At 41.4% G+C, this 24,312-nt stretch overlaps 1 protein-coding gene and 1 pseudogene across 1 annotated transcript; one reads left to right on the plus strand and one right to left on the minus strand.

Moving 5' to 3' along the window:
* The first annotated feature begins 1,697 nt into the window (after window positions 1-1,697).
* LOC147311118 (E3 SUMO-protein ligase ZBED1-like) lies at window positions 1,698-2,362 on the plus strand (annotated as a pseudogene).
* A 20,117-nt stretch (window positions 2,363-22,479) lies between these two features.
* Window positions 22,480-23,981, minus strand: LOC147311119 (uncharacterized). The gene is made up of 4 exons (XM_086267540.1): window positions 23,808-23,981; window positions 23,322-23,450; window positions 23,102-23,239; window positions 22,480-22,603 (listed from the first exon to the last, which is right to left on the minus strand). Exons 1-4 carry the CDS (start codon window positions 23,844-23,846, stop codon window positions 22,535-22,537), a joined length of 375 nt encoding a protein of 124 aa, XP_086123666.1. The 5' UTR covers window positions 23,847-23,981; the 3' UTR covers window positions 22,480-22,534.
* Between the last annotated feature and the right edge of the window lie 331 nt (window positions 23,982-24,312).

A 24,312-nucleotide genomic window follows, 5' to 3' on the forward strand; every position in this document is an offset into this window, starting at 1 on the left:
ACGTCTGCTACCCACCAGCTCGATAGCTAGCCGGGAGCTCGAGGGTTACTGATGCGGCCGAGAACGGCACAACTCCCGGCACATCATTTTCAGATCACCGCGGACTTTTGCTGCTCGGGTTAAACGTAATATATAAGTCACTTAGACAACCTAAAAATGTTATTGTTGGGCCTTTTTCAGTGTTTTGTTTGTTCGTGAGTAAATCGGTTTGGCTGAGATTAAAGTTATTAGATTAGATTAGATAAAATAAAATTTTATTAATCCCCCGGGTGGGTTCCTCCTTGGTTTTTACACAGCTGACTAAATGTCAAACAGAAAACTGATTAAACAGAAGTATGAGACAGTCGAGAATTTACGCCAGTGTCCTGCTATATTTTAGATAGCAAGGAGCAGACGGCTGAGTTTATTAAACTCCACCGAGACAGCGGTGACGCTAATCAGAAGGCTAGACCGTCCAATTTCACGGCCGTTTACTTCCGGCCTACCCGACCTTCTGAGGACCCGGCCCACGTAGACTGCGAAGGCCGGGTCCTCAGGAGGATGCAGCCCATGAATTTGGACACAACGTGTGTGTGTGTGTGTGTGTGTGTGTGTGGGGGGGTGGGTGGGGGTAGTGTGTATAAATAAGACTAGAATTACTTTATGTACTATTTAGGTTCAGTGCTTGGTCTGTGACCAGCAGCTGGCCTACAACAACAACACCTCATCAATGCTGAGGTATTTCCGTGCTAAGCATGATGCGGTCCCATCTACGAGTACAATGACAGTGAATCCAAGCATTTATGGTATGGACATCAACTGTCAGTCATTCATTCATGTCTCCCATCACTAGCACAAAATGTCACTAATTGCGTTTGACTTCACTTTTTGGGTGAGAGGATGTACTGGTTAGTGGTTCTTCCGCTTCCTATGAAATGTCCGCAGGCTATTGGTAAGATGGGAGACCCATTTACTTGATCCCACAACACATAATGACTATTGAACTACCTGCGAATAATGGCATTAAAGCCTAATCAACTTATACAACATGTTAAGCCTATTTTTATCCTCATATTCAAATGTTTGTGTGTATTGAAGGGATCATGAACACAAAGCCCACTAAGGTGGTCGATGCTGCTTTGGTGAACATGATTGTGAAGGACTCGCAGCCCTTTTCCATTGTTGACGATGCTGGTTTCAGACAGTTTGTTGGTGTCTTGGACCCAACTTACACAATCCCCACCAGAAAGGCTCTAAAGGAAATGGTGGCGGAAAAGTTCAAAGAGGAAAAGGAGAAAGCAAAGAGAGAAGTGGAGAAGGCTACAGCTGTCAGTCTCACCAGTGACATGTGGACATCCATTCATATGGATGCCTACTTGGCTGTGACATGTCATTTTGTCAATGAACAAGATACACTGTCCACAGTATTGCTAGGAGTGGGACATTTCTCCAAGGCAAATACAGCCGAAAATATTGCTGAGGTGAAAAAGGTTTTGATGGAGGAGTGGGGCATCCAAAATAAAGTCAGATGCCTCGTCACTGATGCAGCACCAAACATGATTTCCTCATCTAAAATATTGAAAGTGCGCCACACAAAGTGCATTGCACATACTCTGAACCTCATTGTGAGAAAATCAATTGACAACACGCCTGGGCTTGAGGAGATCAGAGGTAAGGCTTGTAAAATGGTAAGCTATTTCCGATCTAGCGCAACAGCAAAGGAGAAGCTCTGCCAAATGCAGCAGCAGATGGGCAGATCACATCTAAAGCTCCTTCAGGAGGTTGACACCAGGTGGAACAGCACATACACTATGCTGCAGCGTCTGTATGAGGAGAGAGAGACAGTTAGTGCTGCCCTTGTCTCAATGAGAACAGATCTCACACCTGTCACTGCTGAGGAGTACCTCTCAGTTAAAGAGTGCCTGGAGGTGCTTTCTCCTTTTTACACAGCCACTACTGAACTTTCTGGAGAGCAGAGAGTATCTGGGTCCAAAGTCATTCCACTTGTCTGCATGCTGCGGTATTTAGCAATTTTAGCAATTGCTAAAAAAAAAAAGTTCTGGATGACAAAGCCCGCCAGCTGTGCATGAACCTCACAAGAATGCTGGGTGAATGTTCGTCTTACTTGGAAACAATGAGTGTCATGACCATTGCTACCCTGCTTGATCCAAGATTCAAGGCTGTGGGGTTTTGCAGTCAGACCAATGCTCAAGCTGCAGTGAGACGTCTGACTGCAGAATGTGCCACCATCATTGAAAATGAAAAAGACCAGATAATGCCTGTCCCTCCTGTCCCATCTACCTCGTCACAGCCAGAGCCAGCAACCAGTTCTGCAACTCAGTCAGGTATGGCTTTTGTTGACCTGAAGTCCATAACACAATGAAAGGGTTCCAGCTTATTCTAAAAATGTCTCAATTTTAAATACACGTAGACATTGAGGGCTAGCAGGAGGGACTATGCGCTTACCTGCTGCTCTCTGGCAGGTAGCTCCATGCCCTCCTGGGTTTTAATTGCACCTTAGAACACACATGCATCAACACTACAATGAGCGGGTGGAGGGAGGTTTGGAGTCTTCTCTCACCCCCGTTCTCTGCGGCCTGCTGGAGCGGGGGGGCTAGGAGGAGTTGGCCGTCCGACTGCGGTCTGGGGTGTGGGGCCTCCCTGCTGATGCGGAGTCGGGGCGGTCTGCCTCTCCCCACCGCAGGGAAAAGGGTAACACCACCTGGGTCTGGGTGCAGTTCCCCCCTCCAGGGGCAAGGGTACCTAGACCCGGTTCGTAGAGTACGCTTGGGGAGTGTGATCGTGTATACAGCGTCTCTTTATGTCTGTCTCCACGTCGGTTGAGTGTGAAGTGCATATGAGAGCATGAGGGTGGGAATGGATGTTTGTGTCTGTGTGTGCCTGTATGTCTGTGTCTATATGTCAGGTTGGGTATCAGACGCCACCTCTCTGGGGACATCTCGGGCCCTCCAAGGTTTGGAGGCCTATCTCCCCCCACCACCACTTCCCCTGCCGGTGGCGGACTCCCTCAGGTGTCAGTGCGTTGGTGGTTCTTTGTATCTGGGGGTGGGCGTCCGGGTACACGCCGGCTCACTCCTTGGCGGCCGCTTATTGGGGCTCGCTCGGGCCACTTCGGAGGTGGGGTGCCCCCGGCCTCTCGGCCTGGGGCTCGGTCACTCAGGCACAGCTGGCTGCCGGCGGAGCTCACGGGCGCGTCACTGCAACTCCCCCTGGCTTCTGCTCCGCGGCTGCTGAATGAGCCCTCATCTGGGACTCTCCTTAGCTCTTACTGGGACAGTGGCGCGGCTGCCCCTCTGTGGGTCTTCCTTGGTCTCTTGTGCTCTGGGGGCCTCTGGATGTCTGGAGTTTTGATCTCCTCCATATCTGCTTGATACCATAGAGGACAGGGCTGTGGCTCCCCACACTCCCTAGCAGATCATTACATGGAGAAACCTTTGGAATGCAAGCATGCTGATCCACACAGGTATGCACACAGGTGTACACATGGGTATTCACAGACGCGGACTACAGCTTTCTTGGCTGCTGCCTCAAAGCACACTGTGCACTGTCTATCTTGCGTGCTGCACAATATCGTTTATTATTTAGTAACTATTGATATCACTGCTAGCTAGTTTATTGTGATGGTGCTTTTTTTTCTTATTATGTTGCTCTTTGTTGTTTGCTTTCCCCTCTGTTTTTTTTTTTCCTCCATACAGGTGACCCAGGAGTTGTTTTTTTTTTTGTTTGTTTGTGTTTTTCTCTCTTCCCCCCCCCTTCTCACCGTCTCTTTTCCCCTTTGGTTTTCTTTCTTTCTTTCTCTCCCTCTCTTTCTTTCATTCTTTCCCCCTGTCCTATCCCACAGTCATGTCTGTCCTGTTTGTAGCAACTGAAAATAAAATAAGTTCATAATTATAATCAAGGTCAGTCAAATGGACCAATATGGCAAGGCCATGATGATCCACTTGGTAAAATAAATCCGCTTGGCATCTTTCTTGGCCTTAAGACAACAATTCTGATGGCTATAGATCCAAACGGGACAAGAATAAAAAAATGTCTCAACAGTAAGAATATGTTTTAATATCCCAAAGTTTCAATTCTGTTATTGGAGATATGTGACTACAAGAAGTTTTTTAACAAAACTAAAATCTGTTTGTCAAAATATACATTTCATTAGATATGTTTAGTATCACTTACATTTGAATATTCACATTTGATGTAATGCCCGACAATATTTTCACGGACCTTTTTCACGGCCTTTAAGGAGTCGCGGATAAATACAACAAAATAAAACTAGTACCGGTACCGAAAAAAAGAAGATTTATTCATAACACACGTGAAAAGACCCAGGAAAACAGAGTTAACGATAAAAACGATAACAAAATAACGCTGAAAACCGTTAAAAACCCTGAAAACCATACATTTCACACTTGAGCCTCAACTCTCGCGGCCCGGTACCAAACGACTCACGGACCGGTACCGGTCTGAGGCCCGGGGGTTGGTGACCGCTGGTTTATAGGAAAGTGAATCATTCGCTGGATTTTGAGTTGATTTTGCTCAATTTATTTTATCTGCCGAAGTGAAAAACTTGAAACGTCCAAAATCATGTTACCATAATGTAAATATCATTACAGCATATGACTTTAAAAACACTTCCATGTGAATTAAAGCTAATAAAGACTAAAAAAAAAAAAATGTATTTGACACTATACGTTACATTTTAGAAAATCATTTTGTTTATTGTTTTCAGGTGATAGTCTGCAGGAAGCAGTTCCGGCACTCCACAGCCTCTTCTGTTCCATGCGAGAGGATTTTCTCTAGGGCAGGAGAAACTATTTCTAAGAAAAGAAACAGACCCGGCCAGTGCACAGTAAAACTAATCCTCTTTTTAAATGAAAATAACAAAAGGGCTACCTTACATAGATCATGTTTTTACTTTGCAAGTTCATGATTAGGGGTGGGTTTTGATTATCACTTTTCTGATTACAATCCATACTAAACTGAATAAAGTGATATTGATTCATTAAAATCCTGCGTCGATTTGTAAATTAAACGTTATTGTGCCTGAAACGCCAGCATCTCAGGTTAAACCTCAAAATGTCGTCAAACACCAAACAGAATCAGAATCAGATTTTAATGTGTCGGCGGGTCCGCCCTGTGTTTACCTCTTTTTTTTTTTTTTTTTCCCCCCGCTGGCTTCTGCAGCTTTCATAAATCTCTGTTTACATCTCTAAGTCTCACAAGTGTCAGCTTTCTTTTAATAGATACGAAATTATGGATATATACTGATAAATGATCAGAATTGTAATATTTCTGACTGTCTGAGGCAAAACTTTCCAGATTCCAATCAAATTGAATCGGATCCTGTATCGAATCCTAAGCATTTCCCCTTTCCAGTTCACAATCAATCCTACCCCTAGGTCAAAAATATGTATAGGACAATTGGCCTAATCTAATAGTTTGTATGAACCTGACCAGCTGTCCAGTGATTAAATGCACAAGTAAATGGAGGCAGGACTTCACAGCAGGAGCATACTCCATCATGTGCTGTGCATTATCATATGTATATTATATATATTGCTCACTTATTGTATTTACCAACATCAAGGAGTCATGAGCAAAGAAAGGCCACACCATAGTGCATGTTTAAATAGGGAAAGTTTATTGATCAAAATGCAAATAAGCATTACATTTTTTTCAGCCCCCCAATCGAGAAAAAAAAAAAACAATTACATGTTCAAAGCAACGCAACGGTGGCAAAATATCAGAGAGAACTCCACCCTGTGGAATGAGCAGTGATAACTAAGCAGTCTGTTTTATTTTGCAGATTCAAGCTGCTCTTCATAATTTTCGCCACCAGATGTCACCGGGGAGGACTGTGTTGAAAAGCTTCGAGTAATGAACCGTTTTTCAATACAAGCTTCAGTGCTTCAGAAAGCTAATTTGGCCATCACTACCTCTCCCACCTGCTCCTACCACTCCACACCGTAGGCAGGGCACTCACACACCTAGCATTCAACATGGAGACACCAGAGAAAGCCACCCTGCCACATCCAGCCCATCCCCAGCTTATATAACCTCAGAGAGGTGATTGCTGACTGGGCCCAGGTGGTAAATGAGGCCAATGAGCAGCAGCTGTGTCCCGGGGAGAGAGAAGAGCAAGAGAGAGACAGAGGGGTGGAGCAAGAGAGGAGGAGGTGGAGAAAAACGCCACGCCCACACAAGGGCAGTTTCAGGAGGCCCAGCTAGGGCGTAACATTGCAAATCAAACAGTAAGCCTGTAACAGACTTTAAGTAGAAAGTACATTTTTAAACTAATATGAAGTTATTAAAGGCTTATTTTTTCTGACCTGTTTTGTTTTTTCTTACTGCTGGAACACAACAAGATTCTGACAGCAATGTAATGGCAGTTACCAGAGAAGAACCGCCTCCTGTGCTGGAAGATCCTGAGGTTCCCCCGCTGATGAGAACAGACAGCGTCTATGCAAGTTTGCTTTATGACATCTACACAACACCAGGATTATCTTTACTTTTCTTAGATATAATGCTTAATCCATGAAATACTGTTAATGCTAAATTGGTACTTGAACATCCTTGTTTTTTTATGCTTTAAAGTTTAACATTTAGAATACAAGGTTAAATAATTGTTGGCCTCGGTTTGAGTGGAAAACTAACTTAGTTTGAACATGTCTTACATTTGAGTCATCTCTGTGGACTTCTAGAAATGCTATTGTTTCAAGTTGTGAAAAAAACATGTTTAATTTGATTTTGATTTTCCAAGATATTTTTTTAATTACCACTGTTGCACAAGCTTGAGCCTTGGTCCTGTTAATTGTTTATACCTAAACTACTGCAAAAAATTGGAACAATGTGGTTTTTTTTTTTTTTTTTTTATTGTATATGCCACAAGACTACCTTGACCAGCTATCCAAGGTGTTGAATTAATCTGAGATCCTTTAAGCTGCGTCGAATTGACTGACAATGAATTTGTCCCACCACAGGAGCTGATGGAGGAAAGCAGTTCTGAAGGATCTGTTGATGTTCCTGCTCAGGCCCCAATGAAAGGAGAAAAAAAAAAAAAAAAAAAAAAAAAAGGTCTAAGGACTTCCAAAAGAGCCAAACAGACAATTACTTGCTCAGACAAAGATTCCAGGAGTACAGAGAATGAGGAGGAAACTAACACAGGCAAGGTGTCTGCCATGAAGCTGCAGAAAAAGGAGGATGGTGAATTTACAGTAAGAAGCATTGTCTTTATTGTACGATTAGTTGCCACAAAATGGCAAGGCACTTGTTGTGGAAACACAGTTCTGAAACAGTGGTTGCAAAAGCAATAAGCTACCCTTTGACATCAAGACAAAGAAAACTACATTTTGGCCTCATCAGAAATAAAGGAGATCATGCTCATAATAATGAGGTCCTTAAATAAGGAGGTGATACCCTGATCCCAAGTGAGCAGGCTTCCAAACCAGAGAATGCGTTTGACTACATGCACTGTATTAACTGTGAGGCATTGCTCAAAAGAAAAGTATTATGGAGACATGTGTTACTATGCAGACTCTCACAAAAGTGCAGTAAACAGAAGCCAGGCAGAAGTCGAATTCAGTCTGTGCCTTCGCACAGCCTGCACCAGAAGGTGTGAGCCATAAAATTTGGGAACTACTAAATGTGATGGATCAGGAAGAGATCTCACAAGTTATAAATGAGGAGAAAAAAAAATCATAGAGCTTTGAGAGCAGCTGTAAGCTAAGTATGGCCACGAAAAGTCCAAACATGAATACATTAGACAGAAATTGAGAGAGATGGGAAGACTGGTTTGAGTTTCAAGAAAAGGGGGTAAAATTCAAAGAATGGAGGTGGGTTTTTTTTTTATAAACACTCCAACTTCAATGTGGTTGTGGAAATGGTAAAAAGGTGTTTGGTTTTGATAATGACACAAACACAAAATTCAGTCTTTGGCTCTCAAACTAGGTCATAGCTTGAAAAAGATTGCTGATATTTTGGAGTGTGAGACACAGATGTCAGAGCATGTTGATGACCAGTTTCTTGAAAACATAAAAAGGACGAGAAGTCTACTGGAAAAGAAGTGGGATGTGTGCATTTCATCACGTGTGTTGCGAACTCTGAGTGAAGGGAAATGGAACACACCACAGCTTCTTCCTTTCACAGAAGATATAATAAAAATGCGGGCCCCTTGGACCCTCCAGCGGGTGCAGGAGATGGCTGGACGGGCCCCTCGGAGCCTCCAGGGGAGACAGGCTGCTGAAACAAAAGGTGGAGTACTGGTTTGGGCTGGTATCATCAAAGATGAGCTTGTGGGGCCTTTTCGGGTTGAGGATGGAGTCAAGCTCAACTCCCAGTCCTACTGCCAGTTTCTGGAAGACACCTTCTTCAAGCAGTGGTACAGGAAGAAGTCTGCATCCTTCAAGAAAAACATGATTTTCATGCAGGACAATGCTCCATCACACGCGTCCAAGTACTCCACAGCGTGGCTGGCAAGAAAGGGTATAAAAGAAGAAAAACTAATGACATGGCCACCTTGTTCACCTGATCTGAACCCCATTGAGAACCTGTGGTCCATCATCAAATGTGAGATTTACAAGGAGGGAAAACAGTACACCTCTCTGAACAGTGTCTGGGAGGCTGTGGTTGCTGCTGCACGCAATGTTGATGGTGAACAGATCAAAACACTGACAGAATCCATGGATGGCAGGCTTTTGAGTGTCCTTGCAAAGAAAGGTGGCTATATTGGTTGCTGATTTGTTTTTGTTTTGTTTTTGAATGTCAGAAATGTATATTTGTGAATGTGGAGATGTTATATTGGTTTCACTGGTAAAAATAAATAATTGAAATGGGTATATATTTGGTTTTTGTTAAGTTGCCTAATAATTATGCACAGTAATAGTCACCTGCACACACAGATATCCCCCTAAAATAGCTAAAACTAAAAACAAACTAAAAACTACTTCCAAAAACATTCAGCTTTGATATTAATGAGTTTTTTGGGTTCATTGAGCACATGGTTGTTCAATAATAAAATTATTCCTCAAAAATACAACTTGGCTAATAAATTCTGCACTCCCTGTAGATTGGCGACAGAGCAACTGGGGACTAAAGTAAGGGCGACAGAGCTGTAGGAGACTGAACTAATGAATGAGCTATTGGTGGCGCAGGAAACTGAGCTAGGAACTTAACAGGTAGGTGAGCGATGGACTGCACAGGCAGCCGAACTAGAGGTCAAGCTGCACACTGATTAGCAGACTGGACTAATGACAACACAGGTGGCTGAATAGCAAGTTGAGTTCGTGGCTGAAGTGATGGTTGAGGTGAAAATGGAGCTAGTGGTGGAGTTGATTGCTGAGCAGGAGACACTGGAGACTGAGCTAGGGGAAGCTGAGCTGCGGGAGACGCAGGTGACTGAACTGAGGTTAGCTGGGCAGCTGACTGAACTGACAACTGAGCAGGAGCCTGAGCTAGTGATTGTAGTGACGGTTGTGGTGAAAGTGGAGTTGGTGGTTGAGTAAATGACTGCGCTAGAGACTGAGCTGCTGGTAGTAGAGCTAATGGCTGGGCTGCTAAGGGCAATTGAACAGAAGGCCGGGCGGCTAACTGGGCTACAGGCTGGGCGGCTAATGGCGAAGCTAATGATTGAGCAAACCAAGCTGCGAGGGTTTTTAGAAGGGTGGCTCAGTCCTCCTTGCCTGGGCCACCCATGCCAAACAGTTCAAAACAGCATTAAACTTCACCAAGAGGCACATAAGGGAAGACACAACACTGACGCAGAGAAACACAGGGCTTAAATTCACTGGGGAATAACGAGGGGAATGAGACACAGGAGGAGAGCACAGCTGGGAGAAGTCAGACATGACGAGACCAATGGGAAGCAAAACTAGAAACAGTGGGGGTGTCGAAATTCATGGGCTGCATCCTCCTGAGGCTGCATTTGTAGACCGATTACATCACAGCGACGCACCAAAGGCTGTCCAAATTTGTAGACTCCTCTGAATGCAGCCAACAAATGCGTCCTCCTTTTCTCTGAATTTCGAGGATGGGTCGGGTGTGTCCTTCGTGGCCCACCATATCCCAGAATTCATAGCGCGGCCTGGCCAACTCCAGTTTCCGGCAATGGCGGCCACTACTAAGTTTTAATATTACTCTTATTAATCTTTCTGGGTCACAAAATACATTCTTAACATATTTTCAGGCGAGAATGTGGGTGTGTAAACTTCAAATATCTGCTCGGTTTATCAAGATATCACATATTTGCAAAAGTGCTCCGACGTCTTCAGAGACATCCGTTATCCACCAGCTGGATAGCTAGCCGGCCCAGAATTCAATGTGGAACTTTTCATGTAATGATGGCGGCACAAATAGAAGATAAAGTTAAATTTTTATAGCGGTTATGTTGGTAGGTTTATGAATTTGCATAGACTTGTATTATTTATTTAAACAATCTTCGTAAAAAGTGACCGAAAACTAGCTTGTGGGTCCTGCGGTTTTTCATTGCCGCTTACATACAGCTAATTTTGATTTTTCGCAATTAGCTTTTTTGTGATATTTTTATAGGAACCAAAAAGCAAACAGTGGACTTCATAAAAATTAGAGGAGAAAACGATCACCTATTCACCGGGGTAAAAAATTCAGGCATTGTGGGATGGAGGTACAAGAATAAATCAATTTACACATCATATTCATCTTAGTACGGTTTCAATAACCCTCATTCTGTACAGAACCTGTGATGTCCAGACGGTATTCCTCTTGTGCTCTGCTGTGAAAACTTTTGGATTTAGGGATTATCATAGTTGTCATGGTTTTCTCTCTTCTCTTATTTTTTTTGTGCGATCAGGACAATTCTCGAGAAGATGGGCCTGCAGGGGAAAGTCACCCCCTTGCAGGCCAAAAAGAAATAGGACAACTTAAAGAAAAGATACAAAGTATGTGTGTTGTCAAGAAGATTTTTAAGAACAAAATTTAATAATGTACATTAAAATGTACATTTACTAAAAGTTGTGTTGTTTTTATTTGTCTGTCATTTCTGATTTCCTCAGCCTTTAGGATTGCAAGTATCCAGGGTCAGGAGAGGGAGTCAGTGGGAAGCCCACTGCTGCTACTTGGCTCTGGTTTGGCCTCATGGATGAGGTGACAGGGCAGAGGCCTTCCATTAGGCCTCCTGTCCTAATTTCCTTTCTCCCTGAGGACAATCCAGGGCCAAGTACAGCAGTGGGTGACAAAAAATAGGGGGAAGAAGAGACAGATGAGGAAGAAGATCAGCCATCCACAACAGTGAGGAAGAGGTGAAGGGATAGGGGGGATGAGAGGACATGAGATACCAAAGGGAGGCTGAGGAGAGGAGAGAACAGGAGAGCAGGGACAGGATGGACAGACTTTTTTCTATACTAGAAAGATTGGTTCCTAAATAAGTTACAAATATATTCAAATAATATTCTTACTTTGTTCTGTTTGTTGTTTCATTCTGAAAGTTTTTGATTAATGAAAGTTTGTTCCCAAATCGGTTGTGCCTTCAGATATTTTTTTTTATTTGAATACATTTCTTACTTTTTTCTATTTGTTGTGTTATTCTATGTGTTTTTTATTATGAATAAATTGATGAAAACAATTTTCACTGAACTCATTTCATTTACAGTTGTTTTTAACATGTATGAACATTAATCAAACAGTTTTAAAATTATATTTATTAAAGGTAAATAAAAATAAAACAATATTTCTAAAACATGAGTATTAGTTAAAAAAGGAACAAAAATATACAAATATTTACAATTTTTCACACAGGATTAACCTAAGTGACCTGTTCCTGGACCGTTTTTTAATATAGTTTGATAGATCACACAAACAGAAAGTCTCTGGCAGTGTTGCTGGATCTGCCGAAGCAAGATCAGACGTGGATGGGGTGCTGCGACTAAGACCCGCGGTTTGTCTTTTCTGGTTGGAGAGTGGAGAATCACACAGGGTGGTCTGCAAAGAGTGTTTTAGGACGCTTCCTCCCACTGCATGGTCCATCCACGGGTTTGCAGGGCTGGCTCAATCGACGGCTGCCACGCTACTAAGAGGTTTTTCAGAAATATGCAAACTGGAGAAAGTGGATTCTATATTACTACTAGTATAACGGTGCATACACACAGAACGCAATAGAAGACCAAAGAGTCAGGTTTGCATGTAACGTCGATAAAGAAGGATGATGAAGTGCGACTGTGGGTCCCATGCCAAATCAGAAGCAGATTTGCGTGGCGAAAATGCTTTTCTGCCCGATTTGCACAAACAATTAGCGCGAATGATGCGTTTGAAGCGCAAAGTAAAATACGCGCTGCATTTTATTTTGTGCATTCGTGCTTATTGCATCTGCCACTCAAGTTGGAAAAATCTGGACTCCAGCATCAAGTCGCGCCACGACAACCAATCAGGTGATTGGGTGTCAGTTATGCTGTGACTGCGTGAATGGAGTCACAGCATCAGCAGGACATGGATACTGATAAAGACCGTGGCTACGGGGTGGATCTAGAGAAATTTTCTTAGGGTGGCATAGAAATCAAATGGGGTGGCAAAATCAAAGCCTTTTTTTTTTCCAAACACATATGCAGGTGGTTACATATGGTTAAAATAATTCACGTAAGTATACACGTTTTTCATATAAATATAGTCTATAACATAATTATTGTCTGTAGCCTACATAATTAAACACTTTAGTTACATAAAACATGTGAGTTTTGATTTTATGTACTGTATAGCCTGTATAATAAATAAATGTGTAGCCCAATAAGTATAAAATCCAGAAAGCTACACAACATGGGGCGGTTCATTTACAAACACAAGTCTAACTTAAGTTTCACACTGTTTTTTGTTAGAAAATAATCACATTGTTACATGCTTAAATTACACAAAATGTCAGAAATCTGCACTGTCATGAACAAAAATTTAAACCTAATTTTTCATGATTTGTTGGATTAACCCACCGAGGTCTGAAATACAACCGGCCATTTTTGACTCCTTTTGAGTTAACATTTGTATTTCACCCTCAAATTGTTTCATTTTATTTTTTTCCCCCTTGCCTGGTTTGGTATCATTCTTTTCAGCTCAACTGAATTTAGTTGTTTTTTTTCTGTCCCTCCAGAACTTGTACTGTTTTTTACTGTAAAAAACCCCCCACAGACATGTTGAGTCAATTTTTATAACTTGAAATGCAAATATAAAATGTACATTTTGTAAGCATATACATATACAACTATTTATCTGAAAATGCAGCCAATATACCTGCCGTTTTTGTTTTTTTTTCATTTTGTACAGCCACTTAAAAATATTACTAAAACTAAAATGAGAGAACAATCAAGTGTCGCAATAAGGCTACGTCCACACGTCCACAGGTAATTTTGAAAACTGAGGTTTTCCGTTTTTGTTTTAAAAAATAATCCCGTCCACACGTAAACGCAGAAATGAAGGAAAACGCTGCTAGAAGCAGAACCGAGTCGTATGTGTGGAGGGACAGTAACTGTTAGGGGTGCAACGATACACAAAATTAACGGTTCGGTTCGATACTTTGGTGTCACGGTTCGATATTTTTTCGATACAAAAAATGTTCATGCTTTTTTAATTTGTCATCTATTAAAATTATAAATATATATTTTAACTCAAACATACAGTTTTTAAACTTAATGTTGCTGAAACAACAAAGGGATAAAATAATAAATCTATCTGATCGACAAATCACTCATCTTTGGAAAAGAGAGTTTATTACAGAGAAATGGCTCTTTCCAAAATAAAAGCTATACTATAACGGTCCCCATAAGGAGAATCATGTGCTAACAGCTGTCTAAATGACTTGGGTAAAGTTTGTAGCATGCGTGCTTGTTGTTTTTGCCTGCTTCCACTTGTCTTTGCACTAGGATGATGTCGGCGTAAATGTGCAGTCATATTCGTTGTGTTCCCACTAGTGCTGTCAGCGTAAATCTCGTTGCAGGGCTCTAGACTAACGCCATGGGCGTACCAGTACGTCTAACTTTAAAAAGTTAGCTGTACCGGCACAAAAGTTAGGCGCACACAAATTTTATAATAATTTATATAATATAATGTGTTTTTCTGGATACACTGTGCTTTTTCAGCGTTCAAAGATTGATGACACCGTGTCAGAGCACTGGCTATGAATTTCAGAAGGATCAGGTCTTAACTTAACAGAAAAGTTAGCAATAGTTCTTTTCCTATTACAGCTACAGTGGGGCAAAAAAGTATTTAGTCAGCCACCGATTGTGCAAGTTCCCCCACCTAAAATGATGACAGAGGTCAGTAATTTGCACCAGAGGTACACTTCAACTGTGAGAGACAGAATGTGAAAAAAAATCCATGAATCCACATGGTAGGATTTGTAAAGAATTTATTTGTAAATCAGGGTGGAAAATAAGTATTTGGTCAATAACAAAAATACAACTCAATACTTTGTAACATAACCTTTGTTGGCAATAACAGAGGTCAAACGTTTACTATAGGTCTTTACCAGGTTTGCACACACAGTAGCTGGTATTTTGGCCCATTCCTCCATGCAGATCTTCTCGAGAGCAGTGATGTTTTGGGGCTGTCGCCGAGCAACACGGACTTTCAACTCCCGCCACAGATTTTCTATGGGGTTGAGGTCTGGAGACTGGCTAGGCCACTCCAGGACTTTCAAATGCTTCTTACGGAGCCACTCCTTTGTTGCCCGGGCGGTGTGTTTTGGATCATTGTCATGTTGGAAGACCCAGCCTCGTTTCATCTTCAAAGTTCTCACTGATGGAAGGAGGTTTTGGCTCAAAATCTCACGATACATGGCCCCATTCATTCTGTCCTTAACACGGATCAGTCGTCCTGTCCCCTTGGCAGAAAAACAGCCCCATAGCATGATGTTTCCACCCCCATGCTTCACAGTAGGTATGGTGTTCTTGGGATGCAACTCAGTATTCTTCTTCCTCCAAACACGACGAGTTGAGTTTATACCAAAAAGTTCTACTTTGGTTTCATCTGACCACATGACATTCTCCCAATCCTCTGCTGTATCATCCATGTGCTCTCTGGCAAACTTCAGACGGGCCTGGACATGCACTGGCTTCAGCAGCGGAACACGTCTGGCACTGCGGGATTTGATTCCCTGCCGTTGTAGTGTGTTACTGATGGTGACCTTTGTTACTTTGGTCCCAGCTCTCTGCAGGTCATTCACCAGGTCCCCCCGTGTGGTTCTGGGATCTTTGCTCACCGTTCTCATGATCATTTTGACCCCACGGGATGAGATCTTGCGTGGAGCCCCAGATCGAGGGAGATTATCAGTGGTCTTGTACGTCTTCCATTTTCTGATGATTGCTCCCACAGTTGATTTTTTTCACACCAAGCTGCTTGCCTATTGTAGATTCACTCTTCCCAGTCTGGTGCAGGTCTACAATACTTTTCCTGGTGTCCTTCGAAAGCTCTTTGGTCTTGGCCATGGCGGAGTTTGGAGTCTGACTGTTTGAGGCTGTGGACAGGTGTCTTTTATACAGATGATGAGTTCAAACAGGTGCCATTCAGTGGGGGACAGAAAAGCTTCTTACAGAGGACGTTACAGGTCTGTGAGAGCCAGAGATTTTCCTTGTTTGAGGTGACCAAATACTTATTTTCCACCCTAATTTACGAATAAATTCTTTACAAATCCTACCATGTGGATTCATTGATTTTTTTTTCACATTCTGTCTCTCACAGTTGAAGTGTACCTCTGGTGCAAATTACTGACCTCTGTCATCATTTTAAGTGGGGGAACTTGCACAATCGGTGGCTGACTAAATACTTTTTTGCCCCACTGTACATCCACATCTGTCGTGCCTAGGCTGCTCACTAGGGCTGGGTATCATCACTGATTTCTATAATCCATTCGATTCCGGTTTTCAAAGTTCCGATTCGATTCAACTTAGCCTCAGACAGTCAGAAATATTATAATTCTGATCATTTATCAGTACTGACTTCCTCAGAATTGTGAACATCACAGCAGATGCCTTTGTGTGAAAGTAACTGAGAATAAAACACAGAAAAACATGAAGGAGATTTTCCTGGTCTGGCTTTTTCTAGCAGATAACCTTAAAAATATTCTACAATGTTCTGCATATAAAGTTAAAATTTCTTCAGTATTGAACAACAGAAAAAATAGGCTTTCTTGTCCGAGGTCATTTAAGTGAAAAAAAGAAAAAGAAAAGAAAAAGACAGCAGCCACAGCGCTGTAAACAACGGTAGACTGGTGGGTAATAAGCGAATGAATAACACAGAAAACAGAGATTGGAGACGGGAAACTGTTCTTGAAGTACAGAGAGAGATAGAGAGAGAGAGCTAGCTGTGCATGAAGTGCGATTTTAATAGTCGTGGAAGCAAAACAGCAAAATTCAGCTCGGAATCAGCGCAAAAAGACCTAATCACAGCGCGGACCGGACGCATCGGATTCGCTAAGCTCCGACAGCGTGTCCGTCTACGGGCCATCAGGTGAGAAAGCCGAAAAAGACAAAGTTAATTCTGATGCGTCGGGTCTGTTCTGTGTTAACGTCTTTGTGTGGAGTCCGTGTACCTGTTCTCATTTGCTGTTTGGTTGTTGTTGAACTGGTTTTGTGAGCTTTAATCTGAGAATCTGGCGTTTCTGGCAAAACACAGTTATATTTAAAAGTCGATTCAGGATTTAATGAATTGATATGGCTTTATTCAAGCTACTCACCTCCCACTTCCACCTGCACTTTCCACTGGACCACGGCCAATCAGAGAGGTCCCGCCCCTGACTATCTCTGATTGGTTTAGTCCACGATAGGGGCAAAATGTGTGTCTGTTGTTGACCACAGGGAAGGTTGCAGATTTTTTTATTTTTTTTTGCTACCCGAACAGTTGGTCGCGCAGGTGCAACCAAATATTTTTTTTAGTCGCACCACTGAAAAATTTGGTCGCATTTGCGACCAAATTGGTTGCACTCTAGAGCCCTGCGTTGAAATGACGTTAATGCCACAACACGGCAAATCTCCATTAACGAGCTACCGCGGATCGCCCCGTGCGTGGGGCTGGACGGCCAACACGTTAATGAGCTAACTGCGCTAACGCACTAGTTCCCACCAATGTAATTGAGCATTGCGTGGCACATCCAACATACTGTTTTACTTTTGTCCATGACGCGCTTACCTTCAGGGTCATACGTCACATGAAAACCAAAATATGCCACATCTGAATGAGGGTGGGGGAGGTTCAATTTGCCATGTTGCAAGGAGAGCTTAACATCTGTCTTGCTAGCTTGCCCTGCGCTCAGTGAATTTGGGTTCGACTACTCCGCCTAGGTTGCACCGTCGAGCGCAGATCCACTGAGCACTCAACACAGACAGCATCGTCAGAAGGAAAATTGATAAAATAAATGAAAAATTTTGTATTGTTCGATACATATGCGTAACGAACCGAAAGCACTCTATCGATCGGTTCAATATCGATACGAGTATCGTTGCACCCCTAGTAACCGTATGTGTATATGTATGCATTTAAACACTGCAGAGAGTAAAATTAACAGTAAAAGTATCGTAGAAATTCATTTCACCGAAACAATAACGTGGCGCACAGTGTGACATCAAAAAAGGCGCACACCTTTGACGCTGCATTTTTTTCTCGTCTACACGTAAATGCAAAAAACTGAGTTTTCGAAAATATCCACCCTGGCAGGCGTGTTTAGAAATCTCAGTTTTCAGTGACCAAAAACGCCGTTTACATGTGGACAAAAGGTGCAAAACGCGTACAAACTCCAAAACACATTTCTAGCATTAACTGAACTTCCAAAACAGCTACCTAGATCACTTAAATGACACAATTGAAAGCATATGTGTATTGTTTGTGTATTTATACACAAGCACTCATATATATTCAAATAATTAAAAAAAATGTTCATTTACCTGTTACTACCACACACCAAATCCAGTCGTTGGTACTTGCTGGCTCGTGTAGAGCCACTAGGTAACAAAAGCTCAACATTGCCCCTAGCATCCTGGAGCACTTCTGTTGTGTTTTGTACATGTTTTGGAGTTTTTACGTGTTTTGAAGTTTATACGTGCTTTGTCTCTAGGGGCCACTGTAAATATACTTTTATTTATTCACTCCACATAAAATGTGACAAATAATATAATGCAAAACCAACTAGTCACAGTTCAACTTTTTAACTATTTAAATTTTCAGCTTTTTCCTTTTAAACAAATTTAAAACGAAACAACACAAAACACTGCAAACCACAAAACAATTAAATATAAATTAAAATATGAAAACAAAAAGAAGATGCACATTCTCTGTCATATGGGCCTGCATGAATAAACTTTCTGAATCCTTTATTGGATGTGGATGATTACTATACCTTTCTAATGTGACGTTGTTGTCCCTGGCTCTCAATCTCTCTCTCTCCCTCCCACTCTGTTCCTGTGCTACTGCGAGTGTAATTACCGCCCCTCCCCCCTCTTCCCAGCGTGAAATAACTTTTTCTCGATATAAAAATGAAACTATTGCGATAGACCAATACAAATTAAGCTGCACAGAGCCAAACCAATCACAGCCGCAGCGTCACGTCACGTAACTTGTTACGTACAGCTCAAGTGCCAAGCCGCACATGTGTATTTGTTTGGGAAGCAGCCAGCTGCCATGCGGCTGGGTAATCGAGGAAATGACTAGAGAAAAATCAACCGAGAGCTTGGGTGACCAGGTTACCGAAGACAACACAGATGACGGTTCCAATGCAGGAGAGATTGTCGAAAGGAAAGGCCAGAGAAGTTCCGTAGTGTGGAGGTATTTCGGCTATTTGAAGTCTGACAAAAAACAGTAACGCGCACTGTAAATTGTGCCGAAAGCATGTTCCCAAGTCTGTCATCGTCTGTCATTTGTCATCGAAAACAACTAGGGGAATCCCTGCGAAGCAGCAACAGTCAATTGAGTCTGCTTTCTCCAGCGTCTTACCATATGACAAAAAAGCTAAGAGACATAGCAACATAACGAATGCCATAGCTTACTGTCTTGCTAAAGACATGCTACCAATAAACACGGTCAAAAATGAAGGATTCAAGCAGCTAATTAAGGTAATGGATCCTTGTTTCCAACTCCTTGGACATAAACATTTCTCTCAGACAGCGCTTCCAAAGCAATATTAAATAAGTTAGTCAATTTTGTCTCTTCTTCTGTAAAATAAACTAAGATTTATTTTTAGAATTAATATTTTGTTTCTAAGTGGAACTGACAATCTTGTAGTCTGTTTTGTTTGTTCTATTTTGAAACTTAAATGGTTTAGCGGCTACCTTTTGTGTAGTTTGTAATATTTGCCTTTATTTTGCCTAAACTGAAGCCTCATTTTAAGTACATCTACCCTGTTGAACTTATTATGGGAAATAAATATTTAAATCAAAACAAGCTGCTGATTATTTCACATTTTACTTGTGAGCAACAGCACATTTTAAATCTTACATATATAGTTATTTGGCTTATATCGTGATATATATCATTATCGCCTGAAATGAAAAAAGCATATCGTGATATGAAAAAATCTTGTATCGCCCAGCTCTACTTCTACACAACAGAACAACTACACAAGACAGCACAACACACTAAGTATACACTCCACACTAAACGTCACAAATCTCCCAGTCTCTCACTAGGTCGCTCTGTCTCGCTGCTGTTACCGTCACTCCCAAAACTTTCCCCTCTTCCTGAACAACCAAATCCTATGTGTTAAATTGGTCGACATGGTACATCTTTCCACTGATAGGAAAGAGGTGGCTTTTTTTCCCCCTGTTTTCTCGCTGTCCTTAGAAAACGCTTAAAACACACACACAAAAATGTGACTACAGTATTTAGAAAAAAGCGTGTCTTATATATATTGTCATAACTCTTGATTTACTGGCTTGTAATTAAAATTTAAAAACTTTGAAGTCCGAACTTTCAATGTGGGCTGAAATAGAGACTCAGCGTGGCTGCAGCTTGTTGCTATGTCAGCTTAGATCAGTCATGTGATTTGGAGGTGCAGTGTGTCCCTGGACCACGGAGGGTTAATAACACTCACCTTCTTCCATTTCCAGAGTGTAACATCCAACCACCTGTGTAAAAAGCAAAATTCCCATGGTGTTGTTCAAAATGTGCTCTGGCACAATCATAAATATTGCTTGCTACTGAAAACAAGAAAAAAGCTGGTCCTACTATGGGCTGAACCATTTGTAAATGGTGGAGGGGCGGGGACACTATGCAATATATTCAGTTTTAGCATTTGTATTCACTGTTGACTGTAACTACGCTCAAACTGTTAATGCTATCTTATTTTAATAAACTGGAGCTGGAGGTAGCAGAGCTGAAGATGTTGAGGTTCTCTTTAGGAGTGACGAGGGACATACACAGAGGGAGAGCTCAGGTTGGATGTTTTGGAGATCAAGCCAGGGAAGCCAGATTGAGATGGTTTGGACACGTTCAGAGGAGGGACAGCGATTATGTTGGTAAAAGGATGTTGAGGTTCATGCTGCCAGAAAGGCAACATGAACTCTTCCTCCTAGAGGAAGACCAAAGAGGAGGTTCATGGATTTAGTGAAGGATGACATGAGGGTGGTTGTTGTGAGTGAGGCGGATGCAGAGGATAGGGTTAGATGGAGGCAGGTGATTCGCTGTGGAGACCCCTGAAGAGCGTAGACAAAAGGAAAAGAAGTGCTTTTTTCTGTCTGACATCTTGTAAAATACTCTTAATTTTATTACCAGGAACCACCAGATTGAAGAATAAAAGCATACAATGGAGCCTGAAAAGTGTCCCTCCAGAACTTGTATTTCCCAAACTTTATACTACACTTTAAGTACTTCTCAAAAAGGGCTGCTATTGTGTGCTAATAATATAGTTTTTTGGGTTTTTTTATGTATAAGCGAATAATGTAAACAATATTATCCAGAAATATGTGATAGCCTTTCAGCTCAAAGAATATTTAGATGTCTGAGAGTACCTGCATCTTCAAGAAAAATCCAGCATTTAGAGGCTCACACACACATTCTGCACAACCCAATTAACATTTGACTTGTTTGCTCTTTCATCCATTCACTCAAACTGCTCCCACCTGACACATTAGAATTAACTACAAAAACAAAAAGTTATCAACTGTGATAGATCAGTGTAGCAGTCAGTGTTAAAATGTAAAGATTTCTTTTTAAAATTAACTTTTACAGGTTATAAATTTCGGTTTCAGTTTGTTTACCTTTATGTAATTTGAGATATTACTAGTGTAGACATAGTCAATAATGTCTAAGCTGTCTGGAGAGAAGTTTCTAATTTAATGTTTTGTTTTTTATAAACAGGCCCTTCGGTCACAACATACTCCTGTGAAAGCTATTTTTACAATTTACTCAAGAGCCATGGTGATATTTTTTCTTGTGTAGGCTGGACCTCAAAGATGAAAATCAGACAAGAGTTTTACCTGCCAGCTTTTATTTCCAGTTATTTACATCTGAAACAGACAATCAACTTAGATGATATCGTTTGTTTAAACTAGAGATCCACCAATATGTTTTTTTGGGGGCCGAATATCAATTATTGTCATGGTCCTGCGTCCATGACTCAGTGATTTTGTGTTTTTTATTGTTATTATTTTCATTATTATTCGTGGGCTGTTTTGGGATGGTTTGTGTTTTGGGATTTTAGATACTGGGTTCTGGGGTTGTGTTCCCTCTATTGGTCCCTGGTGTTAGTGTTCCCCTGTCTCGTCAGGTTAATCAGGTCCAGCTGTGTCTCCCACCTGTGTGTGATTTCCCAGTGTCTCTCTGTGTACTTATAGTGTGTGTTTGCCTCTGTTCCTCGTCGCGTCGTCTGTGTTCATACTCTGTGAATTCCCCTGCGTGCTAAGTAACAGTATATTCAACAGCATTGGACTGTGTGTAACATTTAATACAGCTTTAGTATTAATCTACTTTTTTTCACCTCTTGTAATCCATGAAACTGCTTCAAACAAAGAGATGATGTGAATCGGATGCATGACAACGACTTTAAGTTAACAAAACAACCCTAAATAACAATCATTAGTTCCTTAACTTCAAATATAAATGTTAATGGTGGGAACTGTAACTTTAATTTTTATATTTAAACTCGCATAACAATATTCCCAAAAAATCAATAAGCCTAAGTAACAGTGAAACTTTTGGCTATGTAAAACATTTTTCAAGCATGGTAAAGTTTATTCAACATCCAGTGTCTACAAATTGCTTTTAAATAAGGCCGAAACCTGTGGCACAAGTTGCAATGCAATCATCAACATGTTTGGAAAAGACATTGTACTTGTGGAAGTGCCCGGCACACGCAACGTTCCAAAACATGTAGAGGATATGAGGTAGTCTGCTTTGACTACTTCAACCTTCATGGTACCAGTCGGAATTTCCCACCCGACCTAAAACCTCATCAGCTGGCTGAGCTGGAATGGAGTGGCTGTAAAAATAATCAATGCATTAGAAATCAAATTAGATTCAAATTTTGAATCACAATGTAATTACACTTGCCTGTTTCAATGTAGGTCTTCAGAAATCCCACTGTTTGCATTTGGATGCTTAGTGGCTAAGGTGGATTATCATCGTCTTCATCATCGCCCTTATCTCCTGGCCAAACAATGTGGCTAAGAACAGCCTAAAATGAGATTTCAGAGACACACTTAAGAATGCAACTCCCTTAAAAACAGTTTTTTACATGTTAAATCTGTGAAGGGACTTTTTTCCGACACTTGGCATTTATATATGGTGTATTCTATGGGGGGCTCATGATGGCACTGGATTATCTGGCAGCCTTTAAAAGAATTTCCCTCAGGATGAATAAAGTATTATCAATCAATCATTTTGTCTCACTTAACGTATAATGGTAAAAGGACTGATTCTTACTTTTCTACTCTCCCAGACCCTTCAAAGATTTTTCTACAATAACTATCATTCTCACAATCACATTCTTATTTTCAGTACTTCCTACCAAAAATTCATACAGAGCGGGGAGCCAGGGATCTTAACAAGCTGCTGATTAGTAGATGACCTGCTCTAACTCCTGAACTCTGCAGCCTCCTCTAAAAGCAGCATTAACTGTCATGCAATCTAGCTTTGTCACTGTAGTCAGCATGTTAGAAATGCATTGAAATACCTGTGCAGTAAGAATGTTGTCTTCATGGTGGGGGAAAAAGACCACTGTGTCAGGTCTTTGTTGAAGCATGGTCAACAATCCGGTGTCCTTCAGACCTTTTCTGATGTGTTTTGTCTGCCTTTTAGTTCGGCCTATCACCTAAAACCATAATTAAAAATAACCACATGACATTTTCTTAGGTGATGACAATCTAAAAACAATTTTTGAAGGGGAATCTTACTGCATGATGGAGAAGCTGTTGGAACAGCCATCTGCGGATTTCTGCACTGACGGGTGGCAAGTCCCAGGAAATGGCCAAATTGTTAATGTCATCCCTCTGCTGCTCAGTGAGGTGTTTATTACCATCAAGCTTATGGACGAGAAAAGTTCCATTTTAGTATGTTGCAAATATATTGCCTAAAAAATCTGCATTTTCTGGGGGGGGGATATCTAGATCTGGCACATCATCGGGCTGGACAGTGACAGTGTCTCTATCAGCTTGGACCAACATGTGAATAATAGCCTTGTTGAGGCCATGCAATCGTGGCCCATCGTTCAAAAATGAATGCCCAATTATTCTGCCTGCTACCACAAATAAGTCACTGTCTGCTAGTGATGGGACGGTCGTGAACGAAATGGCTCTTAGAGCCGGCACTTTGACGTGAACGGCGCGAGCCGGCTCCTTATCGCGAGCCGTTTTTTTTTTTTTTTTTTTTTTTTCTCTCACCCTCTCTCTCTCGCACTTTTTTTCCACTTCACTCAGCATGCAAGCCTTGCACTGTAGTGATGGGATTTCCGGCTTTTTTTAGAGATCCGGCTCTTTCGGTTCGGCTCACTAAAAAGATCCGGCTCTTTCGCTCCGAACCGGTTCTTCAGGTTGTTTTGTTGCTTTAATTAATTTATTATTAACAATAATATAAAATTATGCACAAAAGGAATTAATAACGTAAAAAAAAAGTGGTTTTATTTATATATGTTTATATATAAATAAATGCGGTGGCCCCTAGAGACAAAACACGTACAAACTCCAAAACACATTTCTAGCATGAACTGAACTTCCAAAGCAGAGCTACTAGATCACTTAAATTACACAATTGAAAGCATGTGTGTATTCTTTGTGTATTTATACACAGGCACTCATATATATTCAAATAATTAAAAAAAAAAAAAGTTCATTTAACTGTTACTACCACACACCAAATCCGGTCGTTGGTACTCGCTGGCTTGTGTAG

Source organism: Aulonocara sp. 'chitande type north' Nkhata Bay, linkage group LG16 (assembly GCF_057382095.1).
Source record: "Aulonocara sp. 'chitande type north' Nkhata Bay isolate Kocher_YH1m ecotype deep benthic linkage group LG16, A_spYH_male_GT1.1, whole genome shotgun sequence".
Lineage (NCBI taxonomy): Eukaryota > Metazoa > Chordata > Actinopteri > Cichliformes > Cichlidae > Aulonocara > Aulonocara sp. 'chitande type north' Nkhata Bay.